At 34.5% G+C, this 14,947-nt stretch overlaps 1 protein-coding gene across 1 annotated transcript in view; it reads right to left on the bottom strand.

The window, feature by feature from the left end:
• LRPPRC (leucine rich pentatricopeptide repeat containing) overlaps nucleotides 1-14,947 on the bottom strand; it is a 104,171-nt gene that overhangs the window by 73,739 nt on the left and 15,485 nt on the right. The window contains exons 3-11 of the mRNA XM_065890828.1: nucleotides 14,391-14,513; nucleotides 8,006-8,127; nucleotides 7,843-7,901; nucleotides 7,077-7,163; nucleotides 6,335-6,461; nucleotides 5,863-6,007; nucleotides 5,404-5,549; nucleotides 5,043-5,148; nucleotides 4,849-4,956 (exon numbers count right to left, since the gene is read on the bottom strand). Coding sequence (XP_065746900.1) covers nucleotides 4,849-4,956; nucleotides 5,043-5,148; nucleotides 5,404-5,549; nucleotides 5,863-6,007; nucleotides 6,335-6,461; nucleotides 7,077-7,163; nucleotides 7,843-7,901; nucleotides 8,006-8,127; nucleotides 14,391-14,513 — 1,023 coding nt within the window. The remainder of the gene's footprint in view (nucleotides 1-4,848; nucleotides 4,957-5,042; nucleotides 5,149-5,403; nucleotides 5,550-5,862; nucleotides 6,008-6,334; nucleotides 6,462-7,076; nucleotides 7,164-7,842; nucleotides 7,902-8,005; nucleotides 8,128-14,390; nucleotides 14,514-14,947) is intronic.

Below are 14,947 nucleotides of genomic sequence, written 5' to 3'. Positions count from 1 at the left end.
AACTGGATAGTAAGATGATAAATGAAAAATTTTTATTGCTCCTTCCTTCATCTCTCCCTATTAATTCAGGAGAAAGTGCTAAGGAAATACCCTAGAAATTATAAGAAAAATGAAAACAAGCAAGATGCTTAGTAATTTCCAGTATCCCAATTGAACAGAGATCATAAAACAGCATTGCTATCACAGAGCAATACGGATCTACAAAATAAAACTTGACATGACTAAATACTGCAGAGAGAAGCGATTAGAGGAAATCTTTCCAAGACAAAAGTGCTGTTTTTTTTTGTTTTGTTTTGTTTTGCAGTACACGGGCCTCTCACTGTTGTGGCCTCTCCTGTTGCGGAGCACAGGCTCCGGACGCGCAGGCTCCGCAGCATGTGGGATCCTCCCAGACCGGGAGAGGAACCCGTGTCCCCTGCATCGGCAGGTGGACTCTCAACCACTGTGCCACCAGGGAAGCCCTGTGCTCTTCTTCATATGCAAAGATTACTAAGCACCTGACAGGAGGACATAGCTGCTTTTCTTTTCTTTTTAGCTGCTTTTCAATTACTTGTAATAGTCTTGTGCTAATGTCCTCAATGTCCCTTCTGGCCAGTAATGACTGCACTGTCTGATAAGACACTACAGAGAAGTGACAAAACAAAAACAGGTTTTGCAATTTAAAGAGACCTACCTTTCAACCCTGGTTCTTCCACTTAATGGCAGTGTAAATCTGAGCAAGTAACTCCACTTTTCTGAGCCATTTTCTTAGCTTACATACTAGAAATGGCAATATGCCAGAACCGTGCCTTCTAGACACTTTAACATGTACCTTTTGGCTTGATCCTTCTACCCACCATCCATGGATTAAGCAAGGCAATACGAGTCAAGGCACTCAATAAATAGAACAATTTTCTGACCTATAAGAGTTCATGCCTATTGAATGGATAGAAGCAAAGTAACAAAAATTGTAAATATTACCCACAGGTATGGAAGAAATTCTGTGGTCTAGGCCTACAGGAAGATGGAGGACAACAGAAAAAAAACAGAACATACTGAACAAAAAGAACCGCAGTATTACATCTCAGTTTAGATCAATATATCAGGTTCATACTAACAAGACTTTCATTTCAGCCTACTGGGTGGGCAGGGAGAAGGGGGGTGTACACTTCTCTATTTAAATAAAGCTGGAAATGCCTTTAGAAGTCCAATAATCTGTATTTTAACAAAAATGTTAAAGTAAGCGATTTCTTCAAGATCAGAGACGTGTCTTGAAAAAGAAACCTTGTCTCCTAATTGCTGGCAGGTGCTTGTAACACTACAAAACTGCAAAAACCTACACTTTTCCCTCCAATCAGAAGGATGTGGGATCAAGTCATTTTGCATACAGGAATGATAATACAGCTGCCTATTTACTTCTCAGGATGGTCATTAAAACTAAAAAAAAAAAAAGTGTGAAACCCTAAAAATACTAAACAAATGTTAATAGTAACAGTGATTTAATTTTTTTAGCTGTCTTAAAATACTCTAATAATTTCTAAAATTTAGCATAAGGTAACTCTATTTCATTTTCTAATGTTTGAAAACAGGCCAACAAATTGACTACAGATAGAAGATTCCTATTCCTATACAAACACTTCCCCTCATCATCTATGCCTCAAATATATTTTATTCTCTTAATTCATTTTTCCAATAATGTTTTTCAGGGAGAGGAGTGCATTCTGCTCGTTTAGATGACCTCGGTTGGTAGCATTTGTAACTCATGTATCTTTCCAACTGAAACTAAAGCAGGTTTAAGAAAACCTGGGTTCACACCATTGCTCAGCCAAGATCAATCACTCCCTCAAGCACTCTGAGGAAGCACACAAGGATATTCCCTTCAGTAACTATAGTTGGACAGGAAGGGGGAAACACTTCTCAATAAGGAGAAAGAAAGGTGATTGATCTGACATACCTACAAATATCCTCCTCAAAAATACAATTCATATTTGTTTTTAAAATAAAAGATTAAAATAATCATATGTTAACTTAGATAAATGAGGATCCCAAACCTCTGTGAACTTAGAAAATTTAAACAATCTAGTAAAAATATTTCAAATGTAGGCACAAGAAAGTTTATGAATCTAAAGGAAAGTCTCCATTCAAAAAGTTTTATAAGAATTAAAGTAGTTCAAACTATTGGGAAAGATATATGGTTTTCCTGAACAAATTCCACCAACTAGGACTCTTTACTCCACATAATTTTAGACTCTACCCAGAGCGCTCACTTTACGAGGAGGCAATTTCTTACTTTTTAAAAAGTATCATCTACTCAACCATTCACTCAACTGGCATTTAGGTTTTCATACCAGCCCTTCCTTTTATATTTTACCTGTTTTATATTCTTATTTTCATGTTTCCTAAATATACCAAGGGATGTAGATAATCCCTCAATCACTCTGCATTATTTCCTCTCACTTGCGCCAATTTGCTAAAATTCTAAGAGAGGACTTTTCCATTTGCACAACAGAGAAAAATACTAGCAAGATAAGCCATGAGGAAGTCATTATAAGAATCTTTTTTAAGGGCTGGCCAAATTTGCAGCCAGGAAAATTCTAGAATTCAATAAAAGTTTGATCATCCTATTGTTGAACACTTGGTTCAGTCTGATCTGACCTCTACATACCTTTCTTTGATTTCCTGAAGGGTTTTATTTATTCCTTATGAAACACTCCTCTACATCCTCCATCTCTGTAGTCATTATTTTCTTCTGTTAATTATTTATTTCTACCAGTTTATAATGACTTTCCCCAGACAAAAAACAAATTGACTGCACTAAAAAGAATCTTACTTTCTTATCTTACACTAAAGAAACTATATAGAATATATACAGCCATTTCCCTGTTACATGAAGAAAAGACTGTAGAATACATACTTTACTCTATTTCAGGACTTCCTGCAAAGGAGAAAGTACTTTTTAAAAACTGTAAAACAGCTGACAGTCTCTTGTACTCTCAAGTTAACTTTCCAGCTTTCCTGTTTTTCCAGTTAAAACCTTCACTGATTAAAAAACTTGGTACCACTTTTTAAATATGTCCTTAATGCCAAAATCGATACCTAATTTTTAACCAAGAGCTAAGAATTTTTATAAAACAAGTACGGCATATTTACAAGTGTCTAATATGGAGGTGTTATGGTATTAAAAATAAGTATTTACAACAGGAGGACAGAAATCCTAGTTCTAATCCCAGCACTTCTGACAACTAGATGTGGAACCTAAGATCAGCCACTGAATCTCTCTGGGCTCTCAGTTCCTTCATTAATATAATGTGAGCTTTCAACAAGGCACCTTTGATTCTACGATTCTAAGAAAAAAATGGCTTCAAGATAAAGTCCACTTTTCTACTAGTTTGAGCTACAACTATGGAAAGAATTACCTGAATTATTTCACGTTTACTAAGTAGTAAAAATGTAGTAACCAATTCAAGTCTAGATACCATGATAGGCTGAGAAAATGAAATTTACCTGATGAATAAACAAACATTTCAACAGGAGTACCAAAAGTCTTTTCATATCTGTGAATTGTGGACAATACTAACATGGCCAAAGATTTTCATGGAATGATGCAAACTTTCTGTGGTTCAAAAATACTAGGGTTAAAGGTTAACTCTTAGAGTTTTCAGAACTGGAGGATATGCAAAGAGTTAATCAACCAGCATATTGTTTTCACAAAAATTTTTCTAAAAAGGATTTAGAGACTTTTACAGCCAGAAACAATTAGGGAATACTTGTTTCACTATTTCCTTTAAACCAGAAGACAGCTATATATTTAAATAAAATTGCAATATGAAAGTCTGCTAAAAGCACTTTTTTTTGTTGTTTGTGCATTTTGTTTGTCACCCAATGTCATACTAACAACTCTGCATCTCATTCTAAAGCACATTATACGGCGAGATAAAATGAAAAAGACCATTTTTTGTTTCCCCAAGGGGGAAGTACTTCTGTTAAAAGCATCTTTTTATGAGACTACTCTTTCTGAATTACCAATAATGCAAACCAAAGAATTAGATACTGTACTCTAAAATTTAATATTTGTTCAATTCTTATTCATATCCTATAGACATCCCATGTGTACAGGTAAAAGTATGCTAAATGCTTAAACGTACTTAAGAACCTGAAAGATTGAACATTTCTGTCCTTCAATCAGTTGGCTGTCAGGTCATGAGCATTCATTTTGCAATAAAAGTTTTCCTGCCTTTCCTATTATTTTAACTCAGCTCAGTTAAGAAGAAATAAGACTGGTCCACAAAGAAAATGGTCTGATTGTATATATTTTATCTTTAATAAGGCTAAACTAATTTCAAACACTGTATGTATGTAAAATCAAGAACTAAAGAGTTTTTTGAAAAACTTAAAAACAATGAATTATTTAAAACCACAATCACAACTCTGAATATCAAGATCAGAGATGAATTAAGAAATGAAATTAAGGGCTTCCCTGGTGGCGCAGTGGTTGGGAGTCCACCTGCCGACGCAGGGGACACGGGTTCGTGCCCTGGTCCAGGAAGATCCCTCATGCCACGGAGCGGCTGGGCCTGTGAGCTATGGCCACTGAGCCTGCGCGTCCGGAGCCGGTGCTCCGCAACAGGAGAGGCCACACAGTGAGAGGCCCACGTACCGCAAAAAAAAAAAAAAAAAAAAAAAAGAAATTAAGATGAAAGAAATCCATTATGTTTGTTTTTTAAACGTTTACCTAATACTTTACTACGACTTAATTCTATTTTCTCATAAGATCTAATAAGCATGTTTTCCCAAATAATCAGATGTGTGTAGAAACTGTTATACTGGATATCTAAACCACTATTAAATCTGTAAAAGGTAAAACCTAACCTTGAACATTTTTCTCCTTCTGATGTCCAACCAGTAATGGCCAGAAATAATGAGTTCTGATAGGAAAACCTTCTTCCTTCAGAGCCTTCATTAGAGCTTTTGCCAAATCTGAAAGAGACACCATAAAATATTATATTACAAAGCTACCCCAGCAAAACTTACTTATGTGGGTTTTAATTACGAGAATATAGTACCCATATTTTTGGCTAGTAAAGCACAGTGGAGTGTGAACTGGAAAGGAGATGTGTGCATCTGGGCTTCCTTTAACTTCTTACAGTAGTCTTTAAGCTTCTCTGCAGGCTAGAAAAGAAAGGCACCACATCAGCTGAATCTGCAAATATCCTACCATTTGACCTTCTGAAATATTCTACCACTTTTGAGATAAAAAATTTGAACTTCTCACCCTCTTTCTATCCAATAATCTTCCAACACAAAAACAAAGTTCTCTTAATATTTATAGTTGGTCTAATCTCATAATATGTTCTCTTATTTTAAAGAATATTGTTTCACTGCCAATTACATTGTCTACAAAGAAAAAATGGACTATGTAAATACCGTATTCATAGTCACACAGTGTCGTAAAAAGAAACTGCCAAAGTCACTCAGACTGTCTTCCCTTGATATAGGACATGCTAATAAAATCTGCAATGCTGTATCTTCCAATTTTTCTGTGACTAAAAGCAAAATGAGGTTCATTGTATCTGGAAAGAAAACAAAGACATCTTTTGTTACTGATTTGAACAATATTTCTACACTGCTACCAATATGAAAGACAAACTTATGAACTACAAATACCAAAAGGATTTATCTGCCTAAATAATAGTGAAATACTTCCAAATCAAAACATTCCCACGTATTCATTCACTCAAGTTTTTCAGTTTATTAAGCTGACTTTAAAAGAATCCTATGTTCATCTACCACAATACCCTACTGTTAAAGAATGCCCTTTCCATCATGTAAAAATAGTAATTCTTATTTTTAGAAAAATCATGAATATAAAAATTGTAAAACTACCTGGAATATATCTTCTTTCATATGTAATTTTTTCCAAAATTTCTGAGACATATTGAGGATACCCAGCTTTACTGAAGCTAAAGATAATTTGCAATATATCACGATCCATAAGGTAAAGATCAGACTTCTCCACTTTCTCCAGGGTCTATAGACAGTTCCAGAAATTAGAAGAACAAGTTAGACACAAGTTTTTTTTTTTATTAGAGCTAAATAAAATACCAAGATTTAAAAAAATTAGAAACACATACCATCTAAAGGTTTAAGACTTCTTTTATGAAACAGAGAAACATTCTATTCCAACAATAACTGTTACATCAACACCAAAGTACTGAACTACAGTAAGAATTCTCCTTCAAGACTGTCTACAAGAGATATCTTTAAAAACATATAAACTACACTTTTCTGCATCCTGCAAAATGTAGCACAGTTTATACAAATTATTTTAAAGTATGTTTATTTATATAAGTCACACCTGTTTAACATGGTCAATGTCACCCTTCTCAGCATATGCATTCAACAGTGCTAGGTATGTGTCTGGACCAGGCTCAATTCCAGCCTCTTTCATCACTGTGAGAATATTTTCTGCATTCTCCATATCTCTGTAAGTTAATTCAAAGAAAATAAAATAGATTACCATAATACTGCCAAATGTCATATCATTTAATCTAGAATGTATTACTTACGCTTACTAAAATTCTCAAGTACCATTTAGAATCATAACATCAGAAAAGAATAAATACATATTAAACTGGTAACAGATTTCTGAAATAATAAAGATCATAAACATCTCAAATTTTTATAGGTGACTTTTCCAAAAGAGAAACCAAATTAAATAATAATTACATAGACATTAAATAACGTGCCCTCTTTCACTTGGTATGTTGTCACTTAAATTTACCTTTTTAGGAAAGAATAACATTTAGTAAATTATTCTTCAAAAATAAAAATATTTTCCAGGTCACTAGCAGAGTAGTTAATAAACTTTACAAAGTCAGTTACTTTGGATCAAGTCCAATTTTTAAAACTGAAATCTTCAAATAAAAGTTTGATGAAACAGATAAATTTAAGAATAATTTATTTTAAGATGTGCATGTTCTACCACACACACTCAAGATTTTTTTTGAGAGGTAGATAAACATAGTTTAAGAATTTTCCACAATAATTTTCTGTAATTTAAATCTCACTTGAGAATAAAACCTTAGGTGGAACATTACCCAGCTCTTGCATGCCCTGTAACAAGAGCACTGAATACTGCCTCTGTGACTGGAAGATCCTTAGTTTTCATAAATCCAAGAATCTTGCTGCAACAAAAGAGAAATAAAAATACTTCTTAGAAATACACATGAAAAACACCTTTTACAACATGTGCACACAAAATTCCACTCCCTGAAGTTCTATCAATAGTCTTGAAGTACTCTTGTTAAAAACAGTAGGTAAGTTTTAAAAATCTGATTGTTTCTTCTGTACTAATTAACCTTTAAAAAGCATAAAGTTTAGTGATTCATTTCATTAAAAATGAGATTGTACATTTCAATTTATTCCTTATTTCCTAAACCCTCCATCCAAAAGTATTAATAAATTTTACATGAGCAGAGAAATGTCATAACTAATTTTATACAAATCACTGAAAAAAGAGAATATTATCAGTTTTATAAATGAATACAGTATAAATGGTTAAGAACATTTACTTTTGGAAACAGCAATTAAAAAAAAAGTAAAGCCAGCTTTGTACCTCAACAATTTTAAACTTCTGCTCCAGTAAATGAAATTTTTAATTAAAACAGCAATTTTCAATTACATTTCCCCTTTTACAAAATTTTATATTTTATCTAAGTCATATGACCAAATTTGCTAGGTTAAAATACTTCTGAAATAATTTTCTTACTAAGTAGAAACTTAGAAAAAAAAGAATGAAAATATTCTAGGTTTACAAGACTTACAAATTTGTTGGCTTAAACATACATTTATAGAACTACATACCTGGCACCTTCAATATCTCCCATATTACAATAAGCAGCAATCAACCTTTGGTATGTCACCTGTCAATGAAATGGACCAGTTAATACTGCCTAAAAAATTTTTTTTTCTGGGTAAAAATAAAAGTGGATATGACCAATAAACATTTATAATAGCAACTACTTACTCGATTTGGTTGAATGTTTGCTTTCTCCATTTTTTCCAAGAAGTCAGTTGGTGAAAATTTATACTCATTTTGAAGGTAGACTTTAAGCAAAGCATTATAGTGACTTACATCATACACAGTACCTACAAATGAAATTTAAATGAAATTTTTAGAAGATCACTTAAAGTCATACCCTTTAACACAACTGAAATATGTGCACTTAAACGTAACAAACAAGGAGGGTAAAATGATCACTTCAGCATTATACCCCATATTTAGACCCACCTATATAGAAATTCTGCCAGAACAGAGGAAACTAAGCATACAAGAGAGTAATTACTGAATTAATGGACAGTTACAAGTAACTGCCTATTCAAGGATTAAAAGTTCTCTTACTTATGAAGCATAGTATTCCCTTCCTGTTAGAAAATGCTGACAAGACCCCCTGTATTTTTTTTAACATATTTATTGGAGTATAATTGCTTTACAATGCTGTGTTAGTTTCTGCTTTATAACAAAGTGAATCAGCTATACATATACATATATCCCCATATCGCCACCCTCTTGAGTCTCCCTCCCACCCTCCCTATCCCACCCCTCTAGGTGGTCACAAAGCACCAAGCTCATCTCACTGTGCTATGCGGCTGCTTCCCACTAGCTATTTTACATTTGGTAGTATATATATGTCCATGCCACTGTCTCACTTCTTCCCAGCTTACCCTTCCCCCTCCCCGTGTCAAGTCCATTCTCTACATCTGTGTCTTTATTCCCGTCCTGCCCCTAGGTTCTTCAGAACCATTTTTTATTTTTTTAGATTCCATATATATGTGTTAGCATATGGTATTTCTTTTTCTCTTTCTGACTTACTTCACTGTGTATGACAGTCTCTAGGTCCATCCACCTCACTACAAATAACTCAATTTCATTTCTTTTTATGGCTGAGTAATATTCCATTGTACATATGTGCCACATCTTTATCCATTCATCTGTCAATGGACACTTAGGTTGCTTCCATGTCCTGGCTATTGTAAATAGAGCTGCAATGAACACTGTGGTACATGACTCTTTTTGAATTATGGTTTTCTCAGGGTGTATGCTCAGTAGTGGGATTGCTGGGTCACATGGTAGTTCTATTTTTAGTTGTTTAAGGAACCTCCATACTGTTCTCCATAGTGGCTGTATCAGTTTACATTCCCACCAACAGTGCAAGAGGGTTCCCTTTTCTCCACACCCTCTCCAGCATTTATTGTTTGTAGATTTTTTGATGATGGCCATTCTGGTGTGGGGTGATACCTCAATGTAGTTTTGATTTGCATTTCTCTAATGATTAGTGATGTTGAGCATCTTTTCATGAGTTTGTTGGCAATTTGTATATCTTCTTTGGAGAAATGTCTATTTAGGTCTTCTGCCCATTTTTGGATTGGGTTATTTTTTTGATATTGAGCTGCATGAGCTGCTTATAAATTTTGGAGATTAATCCTTTGTCAGTTGCTTCATTTGCAAATATTTTCTCCCATTCTGAGGGTTGTCTTTTCATCTTGTTTATGGTTTCCTTTGCTGTGCAAAAAGCTTTTAAGTTTCATTAGGTCCCATTTGTTTATTTTTGTTTTTATTTCCATTTCTCTAGGAGGTGGGTCAAAAAGGATCTTGCTGTGATTTATGTCATAGAGTGTTCTGCCTATGTTTTCCTCTAAGAGTTTTATAATAGTAAGACCCCTACATTTAAAGTGGCTGAAAGATTTTTCCTTATAAAGCAGTCCTTGCCACATTACAGATACCCTGAGATGGATGAATTGTGACTGCAGTTGTTATATACAGGTAGGACTGTGCTAACAATTTTGCTTATTTACTAACCAGGCTACTCAGTGTTTGAAGGCTCCATTTCCACTCCATTTCTAGTTGCTGAACACCATTTCTAGTCTGCTATTGTTAATTACCTGTATTCCAATGCCTTTTGTTTTCTATGTTTTTTTGTTTTTGTTTTTGTTTTGCGGTACGCGGGCCTCTCACTGCTGTGGCCTCTCCCGTTGTGGAGCACAGGCTCCGGACACGCAGGCTCAGCGGCCATGGCTCACGGGCCCAGCCACTCCATGGCATGTGGGATCCCCCCGGACCAGGGCATGAACCCGTGTGCCCCGCATCGGCAGGCGGACTCTCAACCACTGCGCCACCAGGGAAGCCCTCTTTCTATGTTTATCTTGCCTAAGGCCATATCAATTAAGGTTACCACTCAGCCTTACTATACCAACGCACAACATGACATCAGGGTTACCATATCAATACAGTGCTAACATGTTTTACTAAATTGTCAGGAATTAAATTTTATATCTTTATTCAACTGCCTGTGGCTACACAGGCCTGTGGTGTCAGTTTGACATTCAAAGCAGTAGAGTGCAGTTCTATTAAATGAAAACTTGTTTTTAACCTTAGACATGTAGTGTATTTACTATGTTTCAGGCACTGTACTAAGTGCTCTGCATACAGAGGTTGAATTATTCTTCACAACAGCTTTCAGGAAGGTACTGTTATCATCCCCATCTTACAGATTAGGAAAACTGACTCTTCCATTTACCCAAGGCCACAAGGCTAGTATGTGACCATAAATTTGAATGTAGGTAGTCTGCCTTGAGAGCCCAATCTCTTAACCATTGTAATACTTTATACAGGGCCTTATAGGAAACCATATGCAAGTCCACATCTGTAATATAATTATGCAACAGGGTTACCATGTAGTGTCTGAGAACTTTCAAAAAACCATCAACTCAAGCTGAACTCTAACAATGGCTGGCTACAGCTCTAAGGCTGAGGAAGTTATAGTCTATAATTTTATAAAGGTATTTACTCTAGTGTGCTGGAAAAGCTGAGGAAACTGCTGAAAATCCAGATAAGTAACATCTACTCTGGATTTTCATACAGATTTTAGTCAAGATCAATGTTAACATAACTCAAGTGGGTTTTATTTCTTTATTTCTGCCACATTGACATTGTTCTACAGATGACAAAAACGTTTCTGTGAACTTCAGTAAAAATTTTATCCCCATATTTACTATTATGTCTAGTTAATTTCATGGGTCATTTCTTGAAGAATAATTTTTAAAAAATACATAGTATATCTTTCATAGAGTGAATTAAAATCTTTAAAATTTAAATTAAAAACTCAAAGTTTAGGGACATAATCCTAAAATATCTTACTTTAATAATCAAAAGCTATATAATAGCATTTCCTTATGTATCTTACCATATACCCTTATACCTCTAATACTATCTCATGACTCTGGCTCTGCTGTCCATTACTTTTAATGTTTTAATATTATGTTCTTGTTCAATCTCGTTATGTAATAATTTTGTAAATTGTCATCCACTTACATTTATCTTATACTTAATTTTGTTCAAACCTGAAAGAATATCCTAAAATATTACTATTTTAGATAAAAGCCAGGTTTCTTGCTAGATTAGTGCTCATCCATTGGTGTATTTTGGATAATTATTCGCTCTTCCATGTATTACCTTGTGCTTGCCCACAGTAAAAGTCACCTGCCACTTTTCTGTCATCTCACAGGGCTTTTTATGTGTAGTTATGTTAATTAGCTTGACATTTTACTGTTCAAGAAAAATACGGTGTCATCTGAAAACTTTAAGATGTCATTATACAGTTCCCTTCATTAAGATTATATAAATATATTAAATGTGGACCTGTCCTTAATACCAATACTTAAAAACATGTTTGCACTTTTTTGTTCAGAGTAGTTTTTATCCCTCCCTACCTTTGTCTCTAAACCAGAGTTCTAGTGATCAAGGTTTTTTGCAATCCCAAATAGATTAACAGCCTTTGTAAGAAATAGTTTTCTAAAAAATTTACATCTATCTTTTTCCAAAATGTGATTATTTTCTTAGAGAGTTTTTTTTAAGTTAGATTTGACTGACTGGCCCCAAGAGTGGAACTGGGTGTCTGGGGAACATAGGTCAAAGCCTTTCACTATACACTTTATTGAACCTTTTGCATTCGAACCATGTTAATACTAATAGATTTACTATTTAATGAAGTAGAATTTGAATTTTTTTGAAGTCAAGTTAAATTTGCTTGAACATTTTCTACAATTTCAACTATTACTACCTTAGTACCCAACATGTGCAAAACACTGGAAGGTTCATGACAAAGATCTAAATATGAATAAGATAAGATCATCAGCCTCCAAGAGAAGAATATCTATTAAAAAGACAAATTCAGGGACTTCCCTGGTGGCGCAGTGGTTAAGAGTCCACTTGCCAGTACAGGGGACACAGGTTCGATCCCTGGTCCAGGAAGATCCCACATGCCGTGGAGCAACTAAGCTCGTGTGCCACAACTGCTGAGACCGCGTGCCACAACTACTGTAACCCACATGCCTAGAGCCCGTGCTCCGCAACAAGAAAACCCACAATGAGAAGTCCACACACCACAACACAGAGTAGCTGCCACTCACTGCAACTAGAGAAAGCCCGCATGCAGCAACGAAGACCCAATGCAGCCAAAGAAAAAAAAAAAGACAAATTCACAATTCTAATGCAGGAAACTGATGAGACACTAATTGGGATTGGAGGTAAAACTCTAGAAAGCAGGGATTTAAATTATAGCTTGAAAAATGGATTGACTTAAAGAGTAAGAAACAAAAGAACACTCCAGAAAAGATAAATAACCTGAATAAAAAAACTTAAGGAGACATATATTATCATGATGTGGCCAAGAAGTACACCAGAAGTAATTCTATTTTTAAAAATTTAGGGTTTCCCTGGTGGCACAGTGGTTGAGAGTCCGCCTGCCGATGCAGGGGACACGGGTTCATGCCCTGGTCCGGGAAAATCCCACATGCCACAGAGCGGCCAGGCCTGTGAACCATGGCCGCTGAGCCTGCGCGTCCGGAGCCTGTGCTCCGCAACAGGAGAGGCCACAACAGTGAGAGGCCCGCGTATCACAAAAAAAAAAAAAAAAATTTAGCATATGGCAACATTGAAATGAGAGCCTATCATTTCCAGACTAAAGGGGACTAAAGAATCCCCTTTAGTCTGGAAAACGCAGTTCCAGTCTCGGATCTGTCACAGCTCATTCTGTAACTTTGGACATATTGCCTAAGCTAAAAAATCTCTTACAGCTTAAAAAAAGTCTGTGAACAAGAGTCACGGTAGCAATCTACCAGGTTTCTAACAATATTAATTCAACAACTAGTTAACAAGTGTAATAAGTTCAAAGCATTATTCTACTGGCAAAGAGAAAAACAAAGATGTTATGAATTCTACTCTCACAAAGGATATACAGTATAGAGAGAAGACATGTTTGTGAACAATTATAATAGAAAGTAATGCGTGTCTATCTTTCTATTGAGGTATTAATGTTATGACTACTATGTAAGGGCTCTTTTCTATTTTAGAATATAACCATTCTCACAAATATTTCTCCCAGTTCAACATGTGTTTTTAAATTATGTGACTTACTGACATATAGATATTTCTAGTTTGCTTTAAGATTTTCTTAAATCAGGAATGAACACTGAATTTTATCAAATGATCTTTTAAACTATTTTACTTTTTGAATAGGTACTATTCATAGCCCCAAAATGAAAAAGTATAAAAGGGTATAGGATAATCAACTATAATTTTTTTTAAAAGTATAGAGTAAAAATTGTATCTAGTGTTTATCATCCTTCCAGAAATATTTTAATATCATATGCACATACACATATAAACATTTTCCTTCAGAATGGTATCAAATTATACACTCTGTTCTGCATCTTAATTTTTAATTATATTTTGGAGAAAACCCCACATTAGTATATGAAGAACTCCATTCTTTTAATGGTTGCACCGTATTCCATTTTACAGACACTCCATAATTTATTTAACCAAACCTCTAGTGAGGGACATTAGAGTTGGTTCCAATTTTTACTTTTGCAAACAAGCTACAATGAAGAATATCCTTTTGCACGTGTGAGTATATCTATCTAAACTCTAACAGACTATGTTGTACACCTCAAGTTAATATAATATTGTAAATCAACTGTACATCAAAAGGAATTTTTTTAAGTATAAACATATTAAAACACTGAAATGCTTGATATGTTAATAAATTCTAACAAATAGAAATGCTTGGTCAAATAGTATGTGCACTTATAACTTTGACAGACTAAATGTCTTTCTACTTCGTTCTTTTTAACTTACCCTAAAAGTAATACTTGTTATGAAAAATTATTTTATTCTTAATGCCCCTAGATGTCACTATAACTCACCAAATAAGTCATATCACAAAAAAATATGAATCAAGTAAAACCCTTCCATAAAACTGAACTACAGCATTTATGAAAAGAAATTCTTTTTTACTAAAAGAAAAAGTATCTACACCCTTTATACACATCATATATTCATACAATCATACCCAATTTCTGAAGTTTGTCCCATATCCTATGAGCAAATTCTGTTCTCTCTGAGAGCTTTAGTTCAGGCAAGAGAGAACCACAGCTGCGCAGCAGAAGCAAGGCTTGATTACCACCTCGGCTACCTATGAAAACAGGTTAACGTATAATATTTAACATAGTATCAATACCATGCAGATAAATATCAAAACTTAAGTTGAAATCTGTAAATATTTTAAAATCTCCTGCCTCACTAAAGATAATATTAAAAGAGTACTCATACATCAGAAAAATCCTATCCCAATCAACAAGTATCACTTACAATGTTACTACAAGTTTTTTTTTTTTTTTTTTTTACTACAAGTTTTTAAAACTGATCTGTTTTCTTAGGGAAGCTAAGATTATAAATCTATACAATCTGCAAGACTACGAAGAACCTAGTGTTCACTGCAATAGAAAGGCTAAACTTCTCAGTATCTTATGAAAATAGTACAAAGCAGTACAATTAAAACCCAAGAATATCCAACTTAGATTTATAATCCTCTACAAAATATTAACTTCCTTCTCCCTTTATCCACAT

This window comes from Phocoena phocoena, chromosome 14, assembly GCF_963924675.1.
Source record: "Phocoena phocoena chromosome 14, mPhoPho1.1, whole genome shotgun sequence".
NCBI classification, from domain to species: domain Eukaryota; kingdom Metazoa; phylum Chordata; class Mammalia; order Artiodactyla; family Phocoenidae; genus Phocoena; species Phocoena phocoena.
Note: the sequence above shows the minus strand (reverse complement) of the source record. Positions and strands in the feature narration are given on the sequence as shown.